This window comes from Delphinapterus leucas, chromosome 8, assembly GCF_059928025.1.
Source record: "Delphinapterus leucas isolate spDelLeu-1000000601 "Yukka" chromosome 8, BTC_Dleu_Yukka2, whole genome shotgun sequence".
Lineage (NCBI taxonomy): Eukaryota > Metazoa > Chordata > Mammalia > Artiodactyla > Monodontidae > Delphinapterus > Delphinapterus leucas.
In genome coordinates, this window is record NC_143136.1 from 11180285 (window position 1) to 11199051 (window position 18767).

The following is an 18767-nucleotide window of genomic DNA, read 5'->3' on the forward strand; positions in this document are numbered from 1 at the left end:
TCTTCTCGTGTGGAGGGTCATCAGAGTGACCACAGACATGTGTGTGGTCTAGCTTAAGGGAAATTGAGTAGACTAGTGTTTACATGAGATATATTTATGTTGCTTGAGATCACTTTCATGTATAGTTAAGTGACTGCTAGCCATCCACATGTAGGAATGGCTTCCTGAATGCCCCCATCATGGACTCAGCCCGACATTGCTGCTTGAAGATTTTAGATCAGAGACAGTTTCACAATATGAGGTGTCCTACCATCCCCAATACCAGAAACATAAAATAGTGAAAAGAAAACAAGGTTTATGTGCCAGAAGCTAGTCTGTGGAGAACTCTTCCAGTCACCAAACATGTAAAATTATAAATACGAGACGGGGTTCTCTTTGGTGCCTAGAAAACACAGAAGCCCTTTCCTGGTGGGAAATTGGATAATACTGCATTGAAAATTATAAATGAACCATGAACTGTTTTTTTCTTTTTTAACAGGAATCAAACAAAAGAGAATTTATCCAAATTTTTATGTTTGTAGAGCACAAACTTGTAATGGTATTAAAATGAATGAATATATAACAAGCCATATAGGAAAGAAATTATGTAGTGGTTTCTCACTAAATTTGACAACACCTGGAAAATGTATAAGATATTATCCATAAAAGTTTGCGAAGCTGAAAAAACTTAAATCAACAGTATTAAAGACTGAATTATCTTTTGATTCTCTTTAGAGAAAATGATGTCGTAAAACTGCTTTTATATGAAGAGATGATCAGAGTATGGGGCCAAAAATGTAGAGAAAAAGGATCATGGAGGTGCACTGGGCAGTTTACTAATTAAAATATCATTTTTCTGAAAGCTCTCATGTTTGTGGTATTTGTCAGTCTTTTTTTATTTTTATTTTTTAATTAAATTTTTATTGGAGTATAGTTGCTTTACAGTTTTTTTAACGTTTTTATTGGAGTATAATTGCTTTACAATGGTGTGTTAGTTTCTGCTTTATACTGAAGTGAATCTGTTATACATATACATATATCCGCATATCTCTTCCCTCTTGCGTCTCCCTCCCACCCTCCCGATCCTACCCCTCTAGCTGGTCACAAAGCACCGAGCTGATCTCCCTGTGCTATGCGACTGCTTCCCACTAGCTGTTTTACATCTGGTAGTGTATATACGTCCATGCCACTCTCTCACTTCATCCCAGCTTACCCTTCCCCCTCCCTGCGTCCTCAAGTCCATTTTCTAGTAGGTCTGCGTGTTTATTCCCGTCTTGCCCCTAGGTTCTTCGTGACTTTTTTTTTTTTTTTTACATTCCATATATATGTGTTAGCATATGGTATTTGTTTTTCTCCTTCTGACTTACTTCAATCTTTTTGACAGACTCTAGGTCCATCCACCTCACTACAAATAACTCAATTTCGTTCCGTTTTATGGCTGAGTAATATTCCATTGTATATATGTGCCGCATCTTCTTTATCCATTCATCTGTCGATGGACACTTAGGTTGCTTCCATGTCCTGGCTATTGTAAATAGAGCTGCAATGAACATTTTGGTACATGACTCTTTTTGAATTATGGTTTTCTCAGGGTATATGCCCAGTTAGTGGGATTGCTGGGTCATATGGTAGTTCTATTTTTAGTTTTTTAAGGAACCTCCAAACTGTTCTCCACAGTGGCTGTATCGATTTACATTCCCACCAACAGTGTATGAGGGTTCCCTTTTCTCCACACCCTCTCCAGCATTTATTGTTTGTAGATTTTTTGATGATGGCCATTCTGACTGGTGTGAGATGATATCTCATTGTAGTTTTGATTTGCATTTCTCTAATGATTAATGACGTTGAGCATTCTTTCATGTGTTTGTTGGCAATCTGTATATCTTCTTTGGAGAAATGTCTATTTAGGTCTTCTGCCCATTTTTGGATTGGGTTGTTTGTTTTTTTGTTATTGAGCTGCATGAGCTGCTTGTAAATTTTGGAGATTAAGCCTTTGTCAGTTGCTTCATTGGCAAATATTTTCTCCCATTTTGAGGTTTGTCTTTTGGTCTTGTTTATGGTTTCCTTTGCTGCGCAAAACTTTTAAGTTTCATTAGGTCCCATTTGTTTATTTTTGTTTTTATTTCCATTTCTCTAGGAGGTGGATCAAAAAGGATCTTGCTGTGGTTTATGTCATAGAGTGTTCTGCCTGTGTTTTCCTCTAAGAGTTTGATAGTGTCTGACCTTACATTTAGGTCTTTAATCCATTTTGAGTTTATTTTTGTGTATGATGTTAGGGAGTGTGCTAATTTCATTCTTTTACATGTAACTGTCCAGTTTTCCCAGCACCACTTACTGAAGAGGCTATCTTTTCTCCATTGTATATTCTTGCCTCCTTTATCAAAGATAAGGTGACCATATGTGTGTGGGTTTATCTCTGGGCTTTCTATTGTCAGTCTTTTTAAATTTGAGATTCTTTTGTGATTTCTCCTTCTAAATAAATAAATATTCACTTTCACATCTAATTTAGAATTTTGAATTTCATCATTCTTTTTCTAAAAGAAGGTCTCCTAAAATTGGATGTACATCAGGCCCTAAAAACCTCCCCTACCACCGAGCTGCAGAAATATATACAGACTAAATATAAGCAAGTGGTTGGTTTATGTCTTGCTTTGTTTTGGTCTTGGCCCAGCTAGCAAGTATGGACGGTTTCCTCCGAATATAGGTAGAGTTTCACATTGTAGCAGAAAATTAATGAAAAAATTGTTCATCTTCAGAAACTAAAGACAATATTGGAGGGCAGATAAATGGTTATTATAGATGCTTTTCTTTGGTCTCTCTGCTTTGCCCTCTCCCACTGGGAAATAAGATAATAGAGCTTTGTGATGCCCAGGGGCCAGGTAATGCAACTTTCTTTAAGGTGAATGGAAAATTGTCTAATCAATTCAATAACTGTCATCCCAGCTGCATGTGAAGAAAAGTCCCTGAGTACTAATGGATATTGAACCAATTTTCCAAGGGCAAAGTAACTATCATTATATGAATATTCTCAGACTCCTCTAGATCATGAACCCCTTCCAAGCATCACCTACTATTTATGCTTCCATTTGCATTGTCTGCAAAAGGACTCAGGCCTGAATCTTCCCTGTTTACCCATCTTATTAACCCAAAAGAAGAGAACCTCTGAATGAGACTGAGGGTGGCATTTCATGCCCTTCCTTGTCCCAAATGCCCATCGAGTTATTCTTAAGAAGAAATACTGTAGGATGCACTGCAATGATATTTTGAGCCCAGGAAACTTGAAGAAATCTCCCAATACTTGGGATAAGGACAGTAGAGATCTTTACACTTCAGCAGTATATAACCATTTTAGTTTTTAAGGCCTTTCCCAAAATCTTTCAATTATAGTTCTTTTTCCCTCAAAAAGAAAAAGAATGGACTCTAAGAAACCATGACCTCAAACGACTAACTGAAATCAGAAACCCCCATATGCTTGCAGGCATCTACTTAAGTCCAAACGTCTGACTAAATACCCAGATAATTAATGTTCTCATCCAGTTTTGTATGATCAAATCGACACGTTAGGAATAAAAACCTTTGAATGATTTTTAGTAAAATATTGTAAAACTTCATTTGCATGACCTCACATAACATGAACCTTCCAAGACCTTATTTCTAACACTTTTCTTTCTCCAGGACTTTGCTGCAACCAGACTCTCTCCCTGCTTCTTTACAGGGCATTGCTCTTTCCTACCTCCAAATATTACTCATACTATCTGACCTCCCAGGGACGTCAGCCTCTTTCCTTACCCACCAAAATCCTATTCATCTCTCAATAACGTATCTCGTCTCTTTGCAAATTTTCTTAAAATTTTCTTCTCACCGTTCCCATCTGAACGCCCATGGTGGTTTGTTCAATCTATGTGATGTGTTTAAATTGTACAATTCTTTTACTGTTGCTCTGAATTATTATTTAATCTTGTAGGTGTTGTTTTCGTACTCTTACTTATTCAAACACTTATTTAAGATAGCTACAGAAGAGGTAAACTCTACAACAAGATGAAATACATTAAAATTAACTAAAACGATGAGACAGAGAAATCCATTGATCGTACATGATATGAAAAGTGGTGGAGAAAGGGAGCAGGAAATAAGAGGAAAGAGGGAAACAGCAAGAAGTGTTTGTTGCAATTATAAACAGAGGTTGAGAGTATTACAAATCTTTTTCCTATTTCATGAGATTTGACAACACTTTATAAACCTGAAGATTTTCTTGGGACTGTTACACTGGTTCCATACAAAGGGGCTTTGTTTTGTTTGTCGGGCCATGAAAGACGGAGGGCATTTGGTGGGATCAGCTGGAACTATGAGTAGGAATTGGGTGCAGACGCCCAAAGGTAAGATGGCTGTTTCTAGGCCAGATCAACTACACAAGATATGTACGACTCTCTAATCATTTGCCCCAAACTAATTCCTGCTTTCTTCAAAAATGACTGTCATGGGGCTTCCCTGGTGGCGCAGTGGTTGAGAATCTGCCTGCTAATGCAGGGGACACGGGTTCGAGCTCTGGTCTGGGAGGATCCCACATGCTGCGGAGCAACTAGGCTCGTGAGCCACAACTACTGAGCCTGCGCGTCTGGAGCCTGTGCTCCGCAACAAGAGAGGCCGCCATAGTGAGAGGCCCGCACACCGCGATGAAGAGTGGCCTCCGCTTGCCACAACTAGAGAGAGCTCTCGCACAGAAACGAAGATGCAGCACAGCAAAAATAATTAATTAATAAACTCCTACCCCCAACATCTTTAAAAAAAAAAATGACTGTCATGTTTTTCACTTAATTGACAATATTTGCCCTCTTTCCCAGGTCTGCTTTGTGAACCTGGATGTGAACAAGGATGCATGCAGTACAGAGCACCTGCAGCAGGTAGCACTGGGAACTGGGCTCTCTGGGAACTCACTTCAAGGACTGGCTCTACTGATGAGAGAACTAACATGACTCCACTTAAATGATGCTCACTTTGTAGGAGACTCTTTAATTAGGCGGTTTCATCACAGCCCATCTCCCTGACCCCTTTCCTGCCACTTTCCTACACAGCTTGCCCTCCTTATATTTGTGAAACTTGCTTTCCCCAGTAGACAGATGCTTTCTCCTGCCTGCCAGTGCCTAGGAGTGACTTTTCTACTGTCCCCTTCTCCACTCTCAAACACTCTGTCTGTGATGACTTTTCCAAGGTTTTTGCAAAACCCGCTTGATACCAGCTAGCTCTTCCCTCTGCTTTGTCCTTCCTGCTGCTTTCATCAAATGTTTTATATCTAACCTCAGTTTCCTAGCCCTACACTCATCTAGGACTCAAACTTTTTGCACTCTGCAGCAGCTAAATGTTCCAAGCTCATCCGAGGTTTTAAGATCCTGATGTAAATCCTTGACAACATGCGACAACTTGAAGGCCCACTCAATCCTTCGGAACTAGAGCCTGTGGTTACAGTGGGAAGGATTCATTCCCAAAGCTGAAGGTGGTTTGATTTCACTATTTGGTGTGAATAATGAATAAAAGCACACCATTTGCCACCTGATTATCACACTATGGTAGACCTGCAGTTACTCAGTTACTCCCGCAATGTTCTCTTCTTGACGATGCTGCACCTGAAGTTCTCCAGCTCAATTGCCCATACAGATTATTTATTATTTGACTTCCACTGAGCTCCAAAATACCACTCATCAGTGTAGTACTGGAGAGATCTTCAAAAGAAATTGTACATATAATTTCATTTGATGGAATTATGGTGCAGGGTACATCAAAGAGAGAGCAGGAAGGACCAAAGCAATTGACATCTTAGGAACTGTGTTTCCATCAAACTTTATGACATAGAAAAGACGCATTATAACTGAACAGCATTTTTTCCTACTCATTTCTCTGATTAATGTGATCTTCATGAAAACAAAACTGTTTCAGCAGTGATCTTTGGGACAGCTATTACAGTATTTAAATATGCAAATAGATTACAGATATTAATTTTTAAATATATGTGAAATGGAAATTTGGTAATATTATGGAAATCACATTTTTAGAATCTATAAAATGCATATGTAGATGTGTATTTCTAATTAATCTGTGCTGTGTATGAATCTCTTAGTATTCCCTGCTTGTGTTCTCAGGTTTTGATATTCTTTTGTTTGATATGTAAAAGAAAATTAAGTATATATGTCTACCACAATAAAAGACTAAAGCAAAAAGAAAAAAAAAGAACATTGTATTTAACGAACTTAGGTGTGATTTGAGACCACCTTCTGCTATGCCTAAGGGTATACATAAACTGAATAAGCTACATGAAGGTGTTCAAGGAACTCATCTCATCTTCTCTGGATCTGAGGCTACTTATGAGTGAAAGGAAAGTAATAGTGGTACAATCCACATAGGGGTGTTGCAGTGATTGAAGACAGTAATGTAACATATGTACAGTCCTTAACGGTGCCTTGTAATCAATACATACAGAAAAATCAATGTTAGTAATTATTTTATTATTAATATTATTGTTGACTTTATTAGAACACATCATTATTAGTTAACGGGTTTCTTATTCAAGGATTTAAAGGAAAAAGTTCCCAAACTATCATGTATAACTGTGGTGTCACAATAATCATTAAGTGTTTACTTCGGAAAACTTAGAAGTAAAAATGTTTAAATCTTTATGTTTAGGAAATTTTCTATTCCCATCTAAACCTTATGCTTCAATTTTATACAATCTCTTCTAGTAATAATCTTAATAGATTAAGTAATCTATATTATGAATTGTTACTGAGTATATTATTTTTGCAAGTAAAATAATTTTGGGGTAGTATTTTGGAAGTGAAAATAAAACATCTAAGCTAATAAAGATTCTTGTTCTACAGAAATTGGTCAATGTCTCACCAGATCTTCCAAAACTTATAAGCTCCATGAACGTCCAAAAGCCAAAAGAAAATGAAATTGTCCTCCTAAGTGGGTTAACATCTGGAAATCTCCAGGCAGATTTTGAAGTTTCGCAGGTAAGAAATATAAGCTCTTGATAACCTATTCACTAGTAATAAGTTATCTGTGGTCAGCTCTTGACACAAATCAGTACAAGGCCCAAATAGATGCTATACATAGACTCCCATAGCATAAGAATCAAAAATGTCCTTGTATTCAAGAATAGGCTTTACTTGTATTTCTCTTAAATATTGCCCCTCATAGCTTGACAGTTTCCCTTACATCAACTCCTGACATGTGTTATCTTCTCAAGTTTATGGTGCTGAGTTGCACTTAAACTAAAGCAGACACACTAGGCATTGGTTGGTTAGCTTGGTTTTCTACAAATCTACCGGATAATCAAAAACAGAATTGTCATCTGTTTCAGGAACAATAGCCAAATTCTAATTCATACCTTGTGGTCCTAGAATCGCACAATTTCTTCTTTCCGGATACTATTTATTTCTTAGGATATATCAAACCAGCCAAGCTAATAAATATAGGATAGGGCTTCCCTGGTGGTGCAGTGGTTGAGAGTCCGCCTGCCGATGCAGGGGATGCGGGTTCGTGCCCCTGGTCCGGGAGGATCCCACATGCCGCGGAGCGGCTGGGCCCGTGAGCCATGGCCGCTGAGCCTGCACGTCCGGAGCCTGTGCTCCGCAACGGGAGAGGCCACAACAGTGAGACGCCAGCGTACCGCAAAAAAAAAAAAAAAAAGGATAGCAGCCCCAAAGATGGAAATGGAGTTTCCTAGGCCCAAAAATGAAGTTCCCAGAATAAAAGAAGATTACTGAAAATAAAGTAGAATTTAAAATACTATTATTATCATTCAATCTACTAATGTTCATTATTATTAGATATATCATTATAACACTGAAGAAAACTTTAAAATTTTAAATTGTTTAACCAATTTACAGAAAAACACATAAAAGATTTCTAAAGACATACTGTGTAAAAGATCGCAAATTTTCTCAAATAAGATATGTTGATAGTGATAGCTCCAGTTTAAAATAATGAGCATGTGTTTTCTTCTAACAAATTTCTCTTCCTTGTGTTTTAGTTTTGCTGGAACGTTTTTAAATCTTCTTTTATTCTTTAATCCTTCAAAATATCAAAAAATTCAGAGGTCCACCCACTATTTCTTGCCGTACTCCAGATACTTAATGAAAATCTACACACAGCCTGTTACAATTTGCTCATCAAGCCTAGAACAAAATTCTTCCTCGTCAATCTAATGACACATTTCCTTCGTGAGAAAATGAATTGTTGGAAAAGAGAATAAACAGCTCTAAGTATCCTCTCTTTGTACTAGGCAAAACCACGATAACCAAAAGCAATTTTCAAAGCTTAGTTTTAAGAGTGGTTTCGGCACCAGGCCTGTCAGTAACGATTTCTAATTAAACTCTCCATGAGGAGAGTTGGAAAGAACACAGGAATTGGAGTCCAGCAGACCTGGATTGCATTGCTGGCTCTTCCACGTTATATTTCTGTGACTTTGAAAGGATCCGTCAGCCTTTCTGTGCTTCTGATTTCTCATCTGTAACAGAGCAGTAGCAACAGACACCTCATAGAAAATTGTTTGCATTAAAGGTCATAAGGTATGCAGACACCTAGTAGACTATCATAAAAATTATATAATAATATCCCCCATTATTTTACAGGCTCCATTGTTTGCCATCATTTACCTAAGACTCTCAGGATGGTTATTTACTTTCAAGAAGATTGTAAAGAAAATACATTTTCTTCCTAAGGGTACCACAGCGGTGTAACATTGAATGTTTAATAACAACCTCCTTTCCCTAAGCCTGTCTTGAAGTATTATTTAACTGCTCATATTGCTTTCTTAACATTTCTTTTGATTCCTACCCCATTTCACTTTGTTATTTATATTTAGGCTAAATGATAGGAAATGACAATATGCAATAATCTTGACCTGCAAATCTGACAACTTCTTACGGTTCAACTTTATTTTTATTCATGTCTGATCTACTGGGAGTATGTTATGCTCCAACCCCTAGAGTAATTATTTGATTCATGTTTGTACCTCCCAGCATACCTTGCATATAATAGGCACTCAGAAAGTATCTATCTATCAAATTTCACTTTAGTATATTATGTCTGAATTCAGTGGAAAGAAAATTAATCAAGCCAGCTCTCATTACTCTATAGCAGTGGGTCCTCACCATTTAGGGGAGCACAGATCCTTCGTGAATTTCATAAAAGATATAGACCAATACTTCTCAAATGTTAATGCATGTTAGAATCACCAAAAGATTCCTTGAAAATGCAGATTCTGATTTAGTAGGTCTGGGGTGGAGTCTGAGATTATACATTTGTAACAAGCTCCCACGTGATGATGAGGCTGCTAGTACACAACCCACACTTTGAAAAGCAAGATTATGGACCACCTTCCTTGAGAACAGACCTAATCACATAAGCACAGAGATAAATCCTATTTCTGAGCCCCCTAGGGATCCCTGGACCCTTAGAGAACTACTGAATTTTTCATTTTATAATCAACTGTCCTAGAATTACTCTAATTATAATATGCAATCAAAGAGATTGATAAATGATATTTATGTCAGAAAAAGATAAACTCCAGAAATACAGCATAAATGTCTATGTGTATGTGTTCCTCTGCATATACACATCCTCACCACTCACCCACACACATACATTCAGACTCAAGGATTCTAAAATGTCAGGTTAACTAGGATGAGACCTAAGTAACTCCAACCACAGTCAGCATGTTTTAAATAATCCCGTTTAGGACATAAAATATTTCCAAACATTTTGAATTCCATTTGAGATAAGTTTATTTCGCTTCCCTTTGTCCACTATCTGTTGTTTCCATTCAAATAATTTTCTCTTAAAAATTACTATAAATAAGCATATTGTTCCTCTTACAAGAATGTTTTCATTTTTGTAATGCACAAGACATGTCTGTGATTTACTAGTAATCTGTGCGTGGGCAATCAAAACTTTTTTTTACTGCTATTCTAATGAATAACACTATGAAGAGTGAAAATGTGTAGCAGAGAATAGGGAGATGGTCTGTAACCCTGGAACTGAACAGAATTAACAGGTCTCGGTGGGACACCAGCCAATGATTTGACCTCCTTCACTGCTGTCCCCATATGCCCATCCTTTAGACAGAATTCGTTCACTTCCAGGGGATTTCTTTAAATCTCATTTTGGCTACTTCTTCAAATGAACAATACAAATTATAAAGTTTAACTGTAATTGAGAAAATACTCCTTATCCGTCTGAAATACTGGCAGAGGTTGTATTGAATATCACCAAGGTTAAACTTTAGACAGCCTTCCTCCTGACTCCAGGCCCTAAACCTCCCTTTTCTCAGAACATTTACTTTAGAAAACATCGTTATAAATTGTTTCTCTGCCCCATTGAGATGTAAATTGTTTTAAAAGCCTTTTGCCAGTTTTACAACCCAAGAATGTCTTTCTGAAGGACCTAGGACCCATCTCTTTGAAATGTAACCATCAGCGAAGCTAGTGTCCCCGTCTCTGTGGAAGGGTGGGAGCCTGACTTCCGCGGGCACTATGCTCCAATTTGCAAGACTACCTCCAGCCATGAAGATACAAGAAAGTTTACTTTTCCTTACCAAACGCAGATGGATGTCAATCCTCCTATGCTAGCTCTTAAAAACCCAATTGCCTTTTGTTTCAGTGGAGTTGTGGTCCAGCTCTGTTCTGGCCTCTCTCTCCTATTTTAATAACTTTGAGTAAGGTCTTCAGTGCCTGGTAAATGTGGCCCAGGGCAATTTTTGCTTTGACAGGAGAGAACAAAAATATGTGATATAATTAGTCTATTTTCCACTAAGTCAAACTTTCTCCTGGGTACCCTGTGTTCCCCAAGCACCACTTGAATTTTTTTCAAGCAGTTCATCAATAAAAGCCCAGAAAATATTCCAAATATTTTAAAGGTCCCCATTCCTTCTAACAGGAGAGATTGATAGAAGAAGAAAGGTCAGAGGGAATGGTTTTATATTTTCTCTTTTAACAAATGCCTTTTTCTCTCTCTGCTTTTAGTGTCCTTGGTCGTCAGATATCTGCTTGGTCCAGTGTGCAAGACGGAACAGACCAAACAGTACCAATTGCATCATCTTTGAAATCAACAAATTTTTGATTGGTCTGGAACTGGTGCAGGAGCGGCAGCTCCACCTGGAAACAAACATCTTAAAAGTGGAGGATGACACAAACTGTTCCTTGTCTTCAATTGAAGAAGACTTTCTTACCGCATCCGAGCACTTGGAGGAGGAAAGCGATGTGGAAGAATATAGGAACGGTGAGAACTTTCCAATAAAACGAATGTGCATCCTGAAATTAGTCACCCTATAAAAATGTCTGGGTTACATTTCAGAAAAATTTCAGGCCACATCAGTTTGGCTGACACATCACAACCTTCACTTAAGGAGTTTAAAGAGGGAGAGAGAGTAAGAAAACACTAGTGGGGATGCTGACGGAGGCACTTTAACAGATTTAATGGTTAGATGGCCCCATTCTCCCTAAAGATGCCTTAGGGATGCTGAAGGAAATCTATGTGTTTTAAAACAAAATCCTCCTGCCTGCCAAGAGATGGAGACTATCACTTGGAGGAAAGTTAACGTCCCTAAATTTTCCATTAAAGCCATGTATTAGTTGAAACTGAGTTAGATTGACCTGAATCCTAGCACTGCCTCTTTGAGGCTGTGAAACCTCGGGCCAGTTATCCAGTCTTTTTGAGCCCCAGTTTCCTTGTCCACAATTTGGGAGTATAGCAGTGCTCTTAGCACTATTATATTTAACCATATGTTTGTTATATATATATCATTTAACCATACATATTTATTATATTTAACTATTATTGTTGTCAGTACAGAAGGAAATAACCCAGGAAAGTGCTTAGCTTTCATTTATTCATTCTTTTTTTTTAATTGGAGTATAATTGCTTTACAGTGTTGTGTTAGTTTCTGCCGTACAATGAAATGAATCAGCTACATGTATACACGTGTACCCTCCCTTTTGGACCTCCCTCCCAGCCCCCCATCCCACTCATCTAGGTGGTCACAGAGCACCGAGCTGAGCTCCCTGTGCTTCATAGCAGGTTCCCACTAGCTATTTTACACAGGGTAGTGTAATATGTCAATCCTAATCTCTCAATTCGTCCTACCCTCCCCTTCCCCTCCGTGTCCACAGGTCCGTTCTCTACGTCTACGTCTGTAGCTCAGTGAACAATGGGTTACTCTTCCCCACAGAGGAAGGGATACCCCATATGCTGTTGCCACTGTCCTTGGGGCAAATCCTGTGCCAACTTCAGAATAACTCTTTCAACAAGGCCATGATTTAGGTGACCTGAACGTCCTCCCTTCTCCTCCTGTACCCACTGGGAAGCTTCAAGACACAATTGTCTGTGTTACTTTCTCCGTGAAACATGGTGACCAGCCCTCAGCTCCCAAATGCCCTCCCACACTCTAGCTAGCACTTGCATTTGTACCCCGCATTGAAGGCCACTTCGTTGAGTGGCAGTCCGCAATGAAACTCAAAAGACTTTTCGGATTCATTTTTCTTAAAGAAACATTCAAAATGCTATTTAAAAAAAAATAAAGATACCTGATTCTGTAAAGCATCTTTAGGAATTAAATGTTATTTTAGACTCATGGAATCCTGCTATCTAAAATGTAATCGCAGGTATATTATACAGCACTTAAAAGAAACAAGCTATTCGTGAAAAGATAGGAAGGAAAATTAAATGCATATTAGTAAATGAAATAAGCCAATCTGAAAAGCCTGTATTCTAGAAAAAGCAAAACCATGGATACAGTAAAAAAAGATCAGTGGTTGCCAGGAGTTTGGCAAGGGTGCACATGGTAGTCAAAGGGATGAATCGGTGGAGCACAGAGGATTTTTTGGCCAGTGAAACCAGTACAACGCCGTAATGATGGATATATGCCATTATACATGTCTAAACCCATAGAATGTACAGCAGCAAGAATGAACCCTAAGGTAACTGTGGACCCTGGGTGATTCTGATGTGTTATTATGGGTTTTTCAATTGTAACAAATGTACCACTCTTGCGGGAGGAGCTCATAAGAGAGAAATCTACACACGTGTGGAGGCAGGGGATATATGAGAAATCTCTCTATATTGTCTCAATTTTAACCTAAAACTGCTCTTTAAAAAATGAAGTCTTAAAAAAGAAAATAAATAAAAAGTAATAGTGGCCCTCATTTTCTCTTCACTAGGTTATGAAAATATAAATGTCTCAGACAATGCTTTGGAAAATAAAAAGCCAAAGGAAGCCACTCGGGAGGAATGGAATTACAAAAAGGAAAAGTTACTTTACGCTTTGGAAGATAAATATGTTAGCAAATATCATACACCATTGACTAAAACAGAAGGATCTCTGGGAAAAGTGGCAGAAGATACAAGTTTGCAGAGTCTAGATCCCTCAACCAAGCCATCAGAGTGGAAAGGTGAAGTTGTGGGGAATGATAAGCCAACCACAAATGATTATTATTCAGAAAATTTTAAAGGTCAAGAGGGAGAATCACAGGCACTATGTATTCCAGGCAATGCTTATTTCTCAAGGATGGTTAAGAGAGATGGACCTTCTGCATGTGGTACTTTCTCTGAGCATGACAGCAGTTTAGACCCAGGAGACCATGAAGACGGCACAAACTCTATTCTTCCCATAAAAGATGGAGAAGCCACAACCGGCGAGTATGCTACGAATTTAGCAGAATCTGTGCTGCAAGACGCATTTATTCGATTATCTCAGTCTCAGCCTACGCTACCCCAGGACTCTGCAGTCAGTGTTTCTCTAGGAAGTGCACTGCTCCCCAGTGGTTGCTCCACAGAAGATACTGTGGTCCCTCGGTCATGGAATGAACTCCCCAAAATTGTCATCGTTCAGAGTTCAGAAGGCAGCGTTGCTGGCCCTGAGCCAGGTATCTCCTCACGGCCCAAGACACAAGTCTCACTTGAAACCTCAGGCATCCTCTCTGGAGAGAACTCCAGCAAACACCCTCAGAGTGCTCTAGAAGTAGCCTTAGCTTGTGCAGCCACTGTGATTGGAACCATCTCCAGTCCACAGGCCACAGAAAGATTCAAAACGGAGCAAGAATCCCTGGTTTCAAACCATCCACTGGGAGGAAATGAACCGGTGCAAACTCAGTCATCTCGAGTATTCAAGGAACACTCCATCAGCAAATATTCCTTTCCATCTGCTCTGTGTGGCATGACTCAGGTGGCAAGTGCTGTTGCTGTCTGTGGCCTGGGTGAAGCAGGAGAGGTGAAGTGCCCTGTGGCTTCAAGTGGCTTCTTGTCTGCCGCTGAGGTTTCTGCAGCAGCGCCCCCACTTTGTGGTTCAGTGACCGGGAAGAGCATGGAGCTGGGGAATGAAGCCATCGCAGAGGCATTGCTCAAGGAGGCCACTCTGGTCTTAACAAGACCTAATGCCTACAGCAGCATTGGAGACCTCATGGACTCAATGAATAGGAGAATCACAGAAACTGTTTCAAAGCCTCAGACCTTGTGCTCAGAAAATGTCCTTGGGAATGAACTGGCACAGACCCTGTCTAATGTTATCCTGAAGCATTCCATTGATGAAGTTCACCAGAAAAATAAAATAATCGACCCCAGCGATGGCAGGCACTCATCTGAAACCCTGGACACCTTAATGGAAAGTACAAATCAGTTGCTCTTCAATGTGATATGCTTCACTTTCAAGAAGATGAGCCACCTTGTACAGCTTGGTGAATGTCCTACCATCGTTTCTAAGGAGACCATCAGAGGGAGAGAAACCGAACTAGACTCTCAGCCAACTGATCAGGCCACTTGTCGAGCATGGACAAAAGCCACTGACTACTCCAGCAGCCATCCACTTAGCAACCTGCAGAGCACCAGTCTTGTTATCAATGATCTTGTAGATGATATGCATCCCGGGCAAAATAGCAAGAGCCCAGAGAAGCCAGTCCTCTTCCAGAACCCCACACTGCAACCTGAATTGTCCTGTATTCCCAGAGAGTCTGTTAAAACACCCCCCAAGGAGACATATCTGAAGGGAATGGTGGAAGAGGATACAAAAAACCCTCATCAACAATCCAGTCACAATGAGAATGAATGCAGAGCCCCTTCAGAGGGAGAAATGACACCGACCGTCGGCAAGTACATCAGTTCCCAGGACGTTGAGGACAGCATCAATCCAAATGCTCCAGAAAAGTACAATTGTGCCTCACCTCTAAACAATGAAGTTCAAGGTAACCTGTCTTTGCTAGGGAACGATTTGCTGCTTCCTGCTCAATCCCTGCTACCGGCAAAACACCCAGACATATACTGCATTGCAGACTTTGCAGAAGAATTAGCAGAGACCATTGTTTCCATGGCAACTGAAATAGCAGCGATTTGCCTTGACAACTCCAATGGAAAACAACCCTGGTTCTGTGCATGGAAAAGAGGGAATGAGTTTCTGGTTACCCCCAACGTATCCTGCCGATCCTTGAAGAGGAAGAAAGAGAGCCAGGCCGGCGGGGCCACTGTGAGGAAACACAAGCCACCACGACTCAGCGAGATCAAGAGGAAAACAGATGAGTTCCCGGAACTTAAAGAGAAGCTGATGAACAGGGTTGTGGACGAGTCGATGAACCTTGAGGACGTCCCAGATTCTGTAAACACTTTTGCAGACGAAGTGGCAGCCAAGATCGTGAACCTCACAGAGTTCTGTATGGTGGATGGTGTCTGGCAAGCCCAGAGCTATCCTCGGAGTCGGTTACTCAGTGGAGACAGGTGGAACCGGCTGAAGGCCTCCAGCTGTGAGAGCATTCCAGAGGAGGACTCTAACGCCGGGGCGTATGTGAATAGCCTGGGTTTAATGAGTACCCTAAGCCAGCCAGTTAGCAGGGCCAGCTCCGTCTCTAAGCAGTCGAGCTGTGAGAGCATCACCGATGAGTTTTCCAGGTTCATGGTGAACCAGATGGAAAATGAAGGAAGAGGGTTTGAGTTACTGCTGGATTACTACGCAGGCAAGAATGCCAGCAGTATTCTGAACTCAGCTATGCAACAGGCCTGCCGGAAAAATGACCACCTCAGTGTGAGGCCAAGCTGTCCCTCAAAGCAGTCCAGCACCGAGAGCATCACCGAGGAGTTCTATAGATACATGTTGAGGGACATTGAACGAGAGAACAAAGACGGCGCCTCCTCCGGACGAAGCAGCCAGGACTGGACGACTGGCTTGCTGTCGCCTTCTCTGCGATCCCCGGTGTGTTACAGACAGTCATCCATGCCCAACAGCAGATCCCTGGGCGCCAGGCTGACGGTGAACGTGCCCATCAAAGCCAATTCCTTAGATGGCTTTGCTCAAAACAGCCAGCAAGATTTCCTCAGCATACAGCAGGTCAGTAGCGCTTCCTCATCGGGTCTCTGCAAATCTGACTCTTGCTTGTATCGGAGAGGTGGGGCCGACCAGATCACAGACATGTTAATTCACGAGACGTGGGCAAACTCAATCGAAGCCCTCATGCGGAAGAACAGAATTATAGTGGATGACGCCCGGGCAGCTGATGCCGAGCCTGCTTCCGGTGGCTCTTCCTTGCAGGTGGAGAAGTGTGCAAGCAGATGGGCTTCGAGTAGAGTGCAGAGTGGGCCAGCTCTGCTTGTTCAGGAGCCTGTTCATTACCCGAGGAAAAACTCCATTACTGAAAGCAAACATCCCCCAATGTCGTCTCCAAGCAAAGCTGCGCCTCTTGCAAATCACAACAGTTTAGATTCTAGAAAGGAAACTTCCTCGTGCCAGGATGCTGTCCTTCTAAGCCACACCAGGCGATCACTTTGCTCAAGGGAAGTGCCTTTAATTCAGATTGAAATAGATCAGAGAGAAGAATGTGTTGGAGAACCTGAACACGTCCTTTCCAAACGCAGCCCCCTAGAGGAAGCAGAAGAGTGTTTGAAAGAAGAAAAGGTCCCACACGTGGCGAGGGGTGGAGACACTACTGTGAATTCCTGCCAAAACCCTAGGTGAGTCAATGACCTCTTAGACGAGATAGGGTGCATGGGACTGGAGTTTGCATCTTAATTAGTATTTATTCTAAATCTTAGGGGCTTACTGACACAAGAACTGAATTTCTGAGATAGTAATTGACATCCCTGGGTTACTATGCACTTATAATAGAAAGATGGAAGGTTTTTTAAATAATCTCTAAAACAAATTTGATTTATGTGTATAACAGAAGAAATGAGATATCATTCTCCCCATTACAATTAATCTCCCATAGAATGCTACCTTCTGAAATTAATTCATGGCAGTTTTCAAGCAAAATAAGAAAATTACATCAACTTGTCCTTTGAAAACAGTTAAATGTAAATAAATTTTAATATTGGAATCTGACATTAAATATTTTGGTATCATTTTTCTCCAGGGTCTCTCAAGTTTTTCTTTTTTGTCTTATTCTAAAGGTCTTTGCAAGGACACCATGTCTCACAGTGCTGGCCCTTTAGATGCATGGGATACCATGGTAGCATAAGTGCAAAACAACATCATCAGTCTTAGAAATTTGAGAGCTGAATCTTTTTCCTAAACATAAGGACTAAGTATTGAATATATTTTTCTTTGTGGAGCAATGTAAAGAATTGTTATGAAACATGATCTCCACTAAATACCCTTGAACCCATCACCCTAAGCAATTTTGCTGATCTCTGCCTCAGTTTACTCACCTGTTGGGGGGGAATAATAGTAATAATTACATCATAAGAAGATTCTTAAGGTTTAAATAAAGAAATGTACACAAGGCCTTACCTCAGTGCCTAGGCCATTATAAACACTCAATAAATGTTTACTTTATCGTTGTTGTTGTTTGGGGTTAAGGTATATGGTTGCCTTTATTCCAGGAGATCTTTTTCCCAAGAGAAACCTGTTATGAACAGTGTAAGAATTTTATTAAAACTACAGAATTCTCAGGATTTGCAAAAGGGGAAATTAGTTATATTTAGATCACATTTTCTAAGCTCAGAGTTGTTATCAGGGGATTTGACACGTCAAAATAGCTAAACATGGAACTCAGTTCCCTGTGAAAGACTTCCTACCCTCTTATACACAAGAGGGAGGGAAATGATACAGGCACTATTGATTGTTTGGAAGTGGGGAGGTGTCATGTCCTGAAGATATTTTTAGGCTATTCTCTGAGGGACATTTTCATAATTCTTACTAAAAACTTCTTAAAATCTCAACATGATGAAATAAAAATCACATTCTTACTTTTTTGTTATTTGAAACAGAATTCAGAATTCACCATGGCAGGCCCAAATAGAAATACCTATTGTATTTTAGGCTAGCACATTTGTCCAGGTACCAAATTATATCAATTATAAAGAGCTTAAGGGTGATTTAGGATAACCCAGTTCTTGATTTGGGGGAAAATATTATCCTACTGGTGAGCAGCGATGTGTTCTTAACTCAGCCACCTTCTCTGAGATTTTTGAAAAGCAATTACCTAACTTTTTGATAATTTGAGACCACAAGGTATAAACACCAAACTGAGAATTTTGAGCATTCACATGTTGCACTCACAGACCTAACATAATTTTTTTAGAAATATATTTTATGTTGTGTATTCATTTATATTTGCTTCAAGAAAAATAATTATTCATCCAACAAATATTTGCATGCTCACCTGTGATACACACTGCCTTTGGGGCTGCAAGCACAGAAGAAAATAGAGATTTAGTGTCTGTTTCCATGGCTCCTACACACCAGTGCGAGAGACAGACAAGATGCATGGAAAAACCCTTTGGAAAAAGTGTGTGATGTAGAGTGTGATGAGAGGAGA

At 40.0% G+C, this 18767-nt stretch overlaps 1 protein-coding gene across 1 annotated transcript in view; it reads left to right on the forward strand.

The window, feature by feature from the left end:
* Nucleotides 1-18767, forward strand: part of SPHKAP (SPHK1 interactor, AKAP domain containing) — a 129171-nt gene that overhangs the window by 83171 nt on the left and 27233 nt on the right. Inside the window, exons 4-7 of the mRNA XM_022567882.3 lie at nt 4821-4880; nt 6849-6983; nt 10998-11253; nt 13191-16959. Coding sequence (XP_022423590.2) covers nt 4821-4880; nt 6849-6983; nt 10998-11253; nt 13191-16959 — 4220 coding nt within the window. The remainder of the gene's footprint in view (nt 1-4820; nt 4881-6848; nt 6984-10997; nt 11254-13190; nt 16960-18767) is intronic.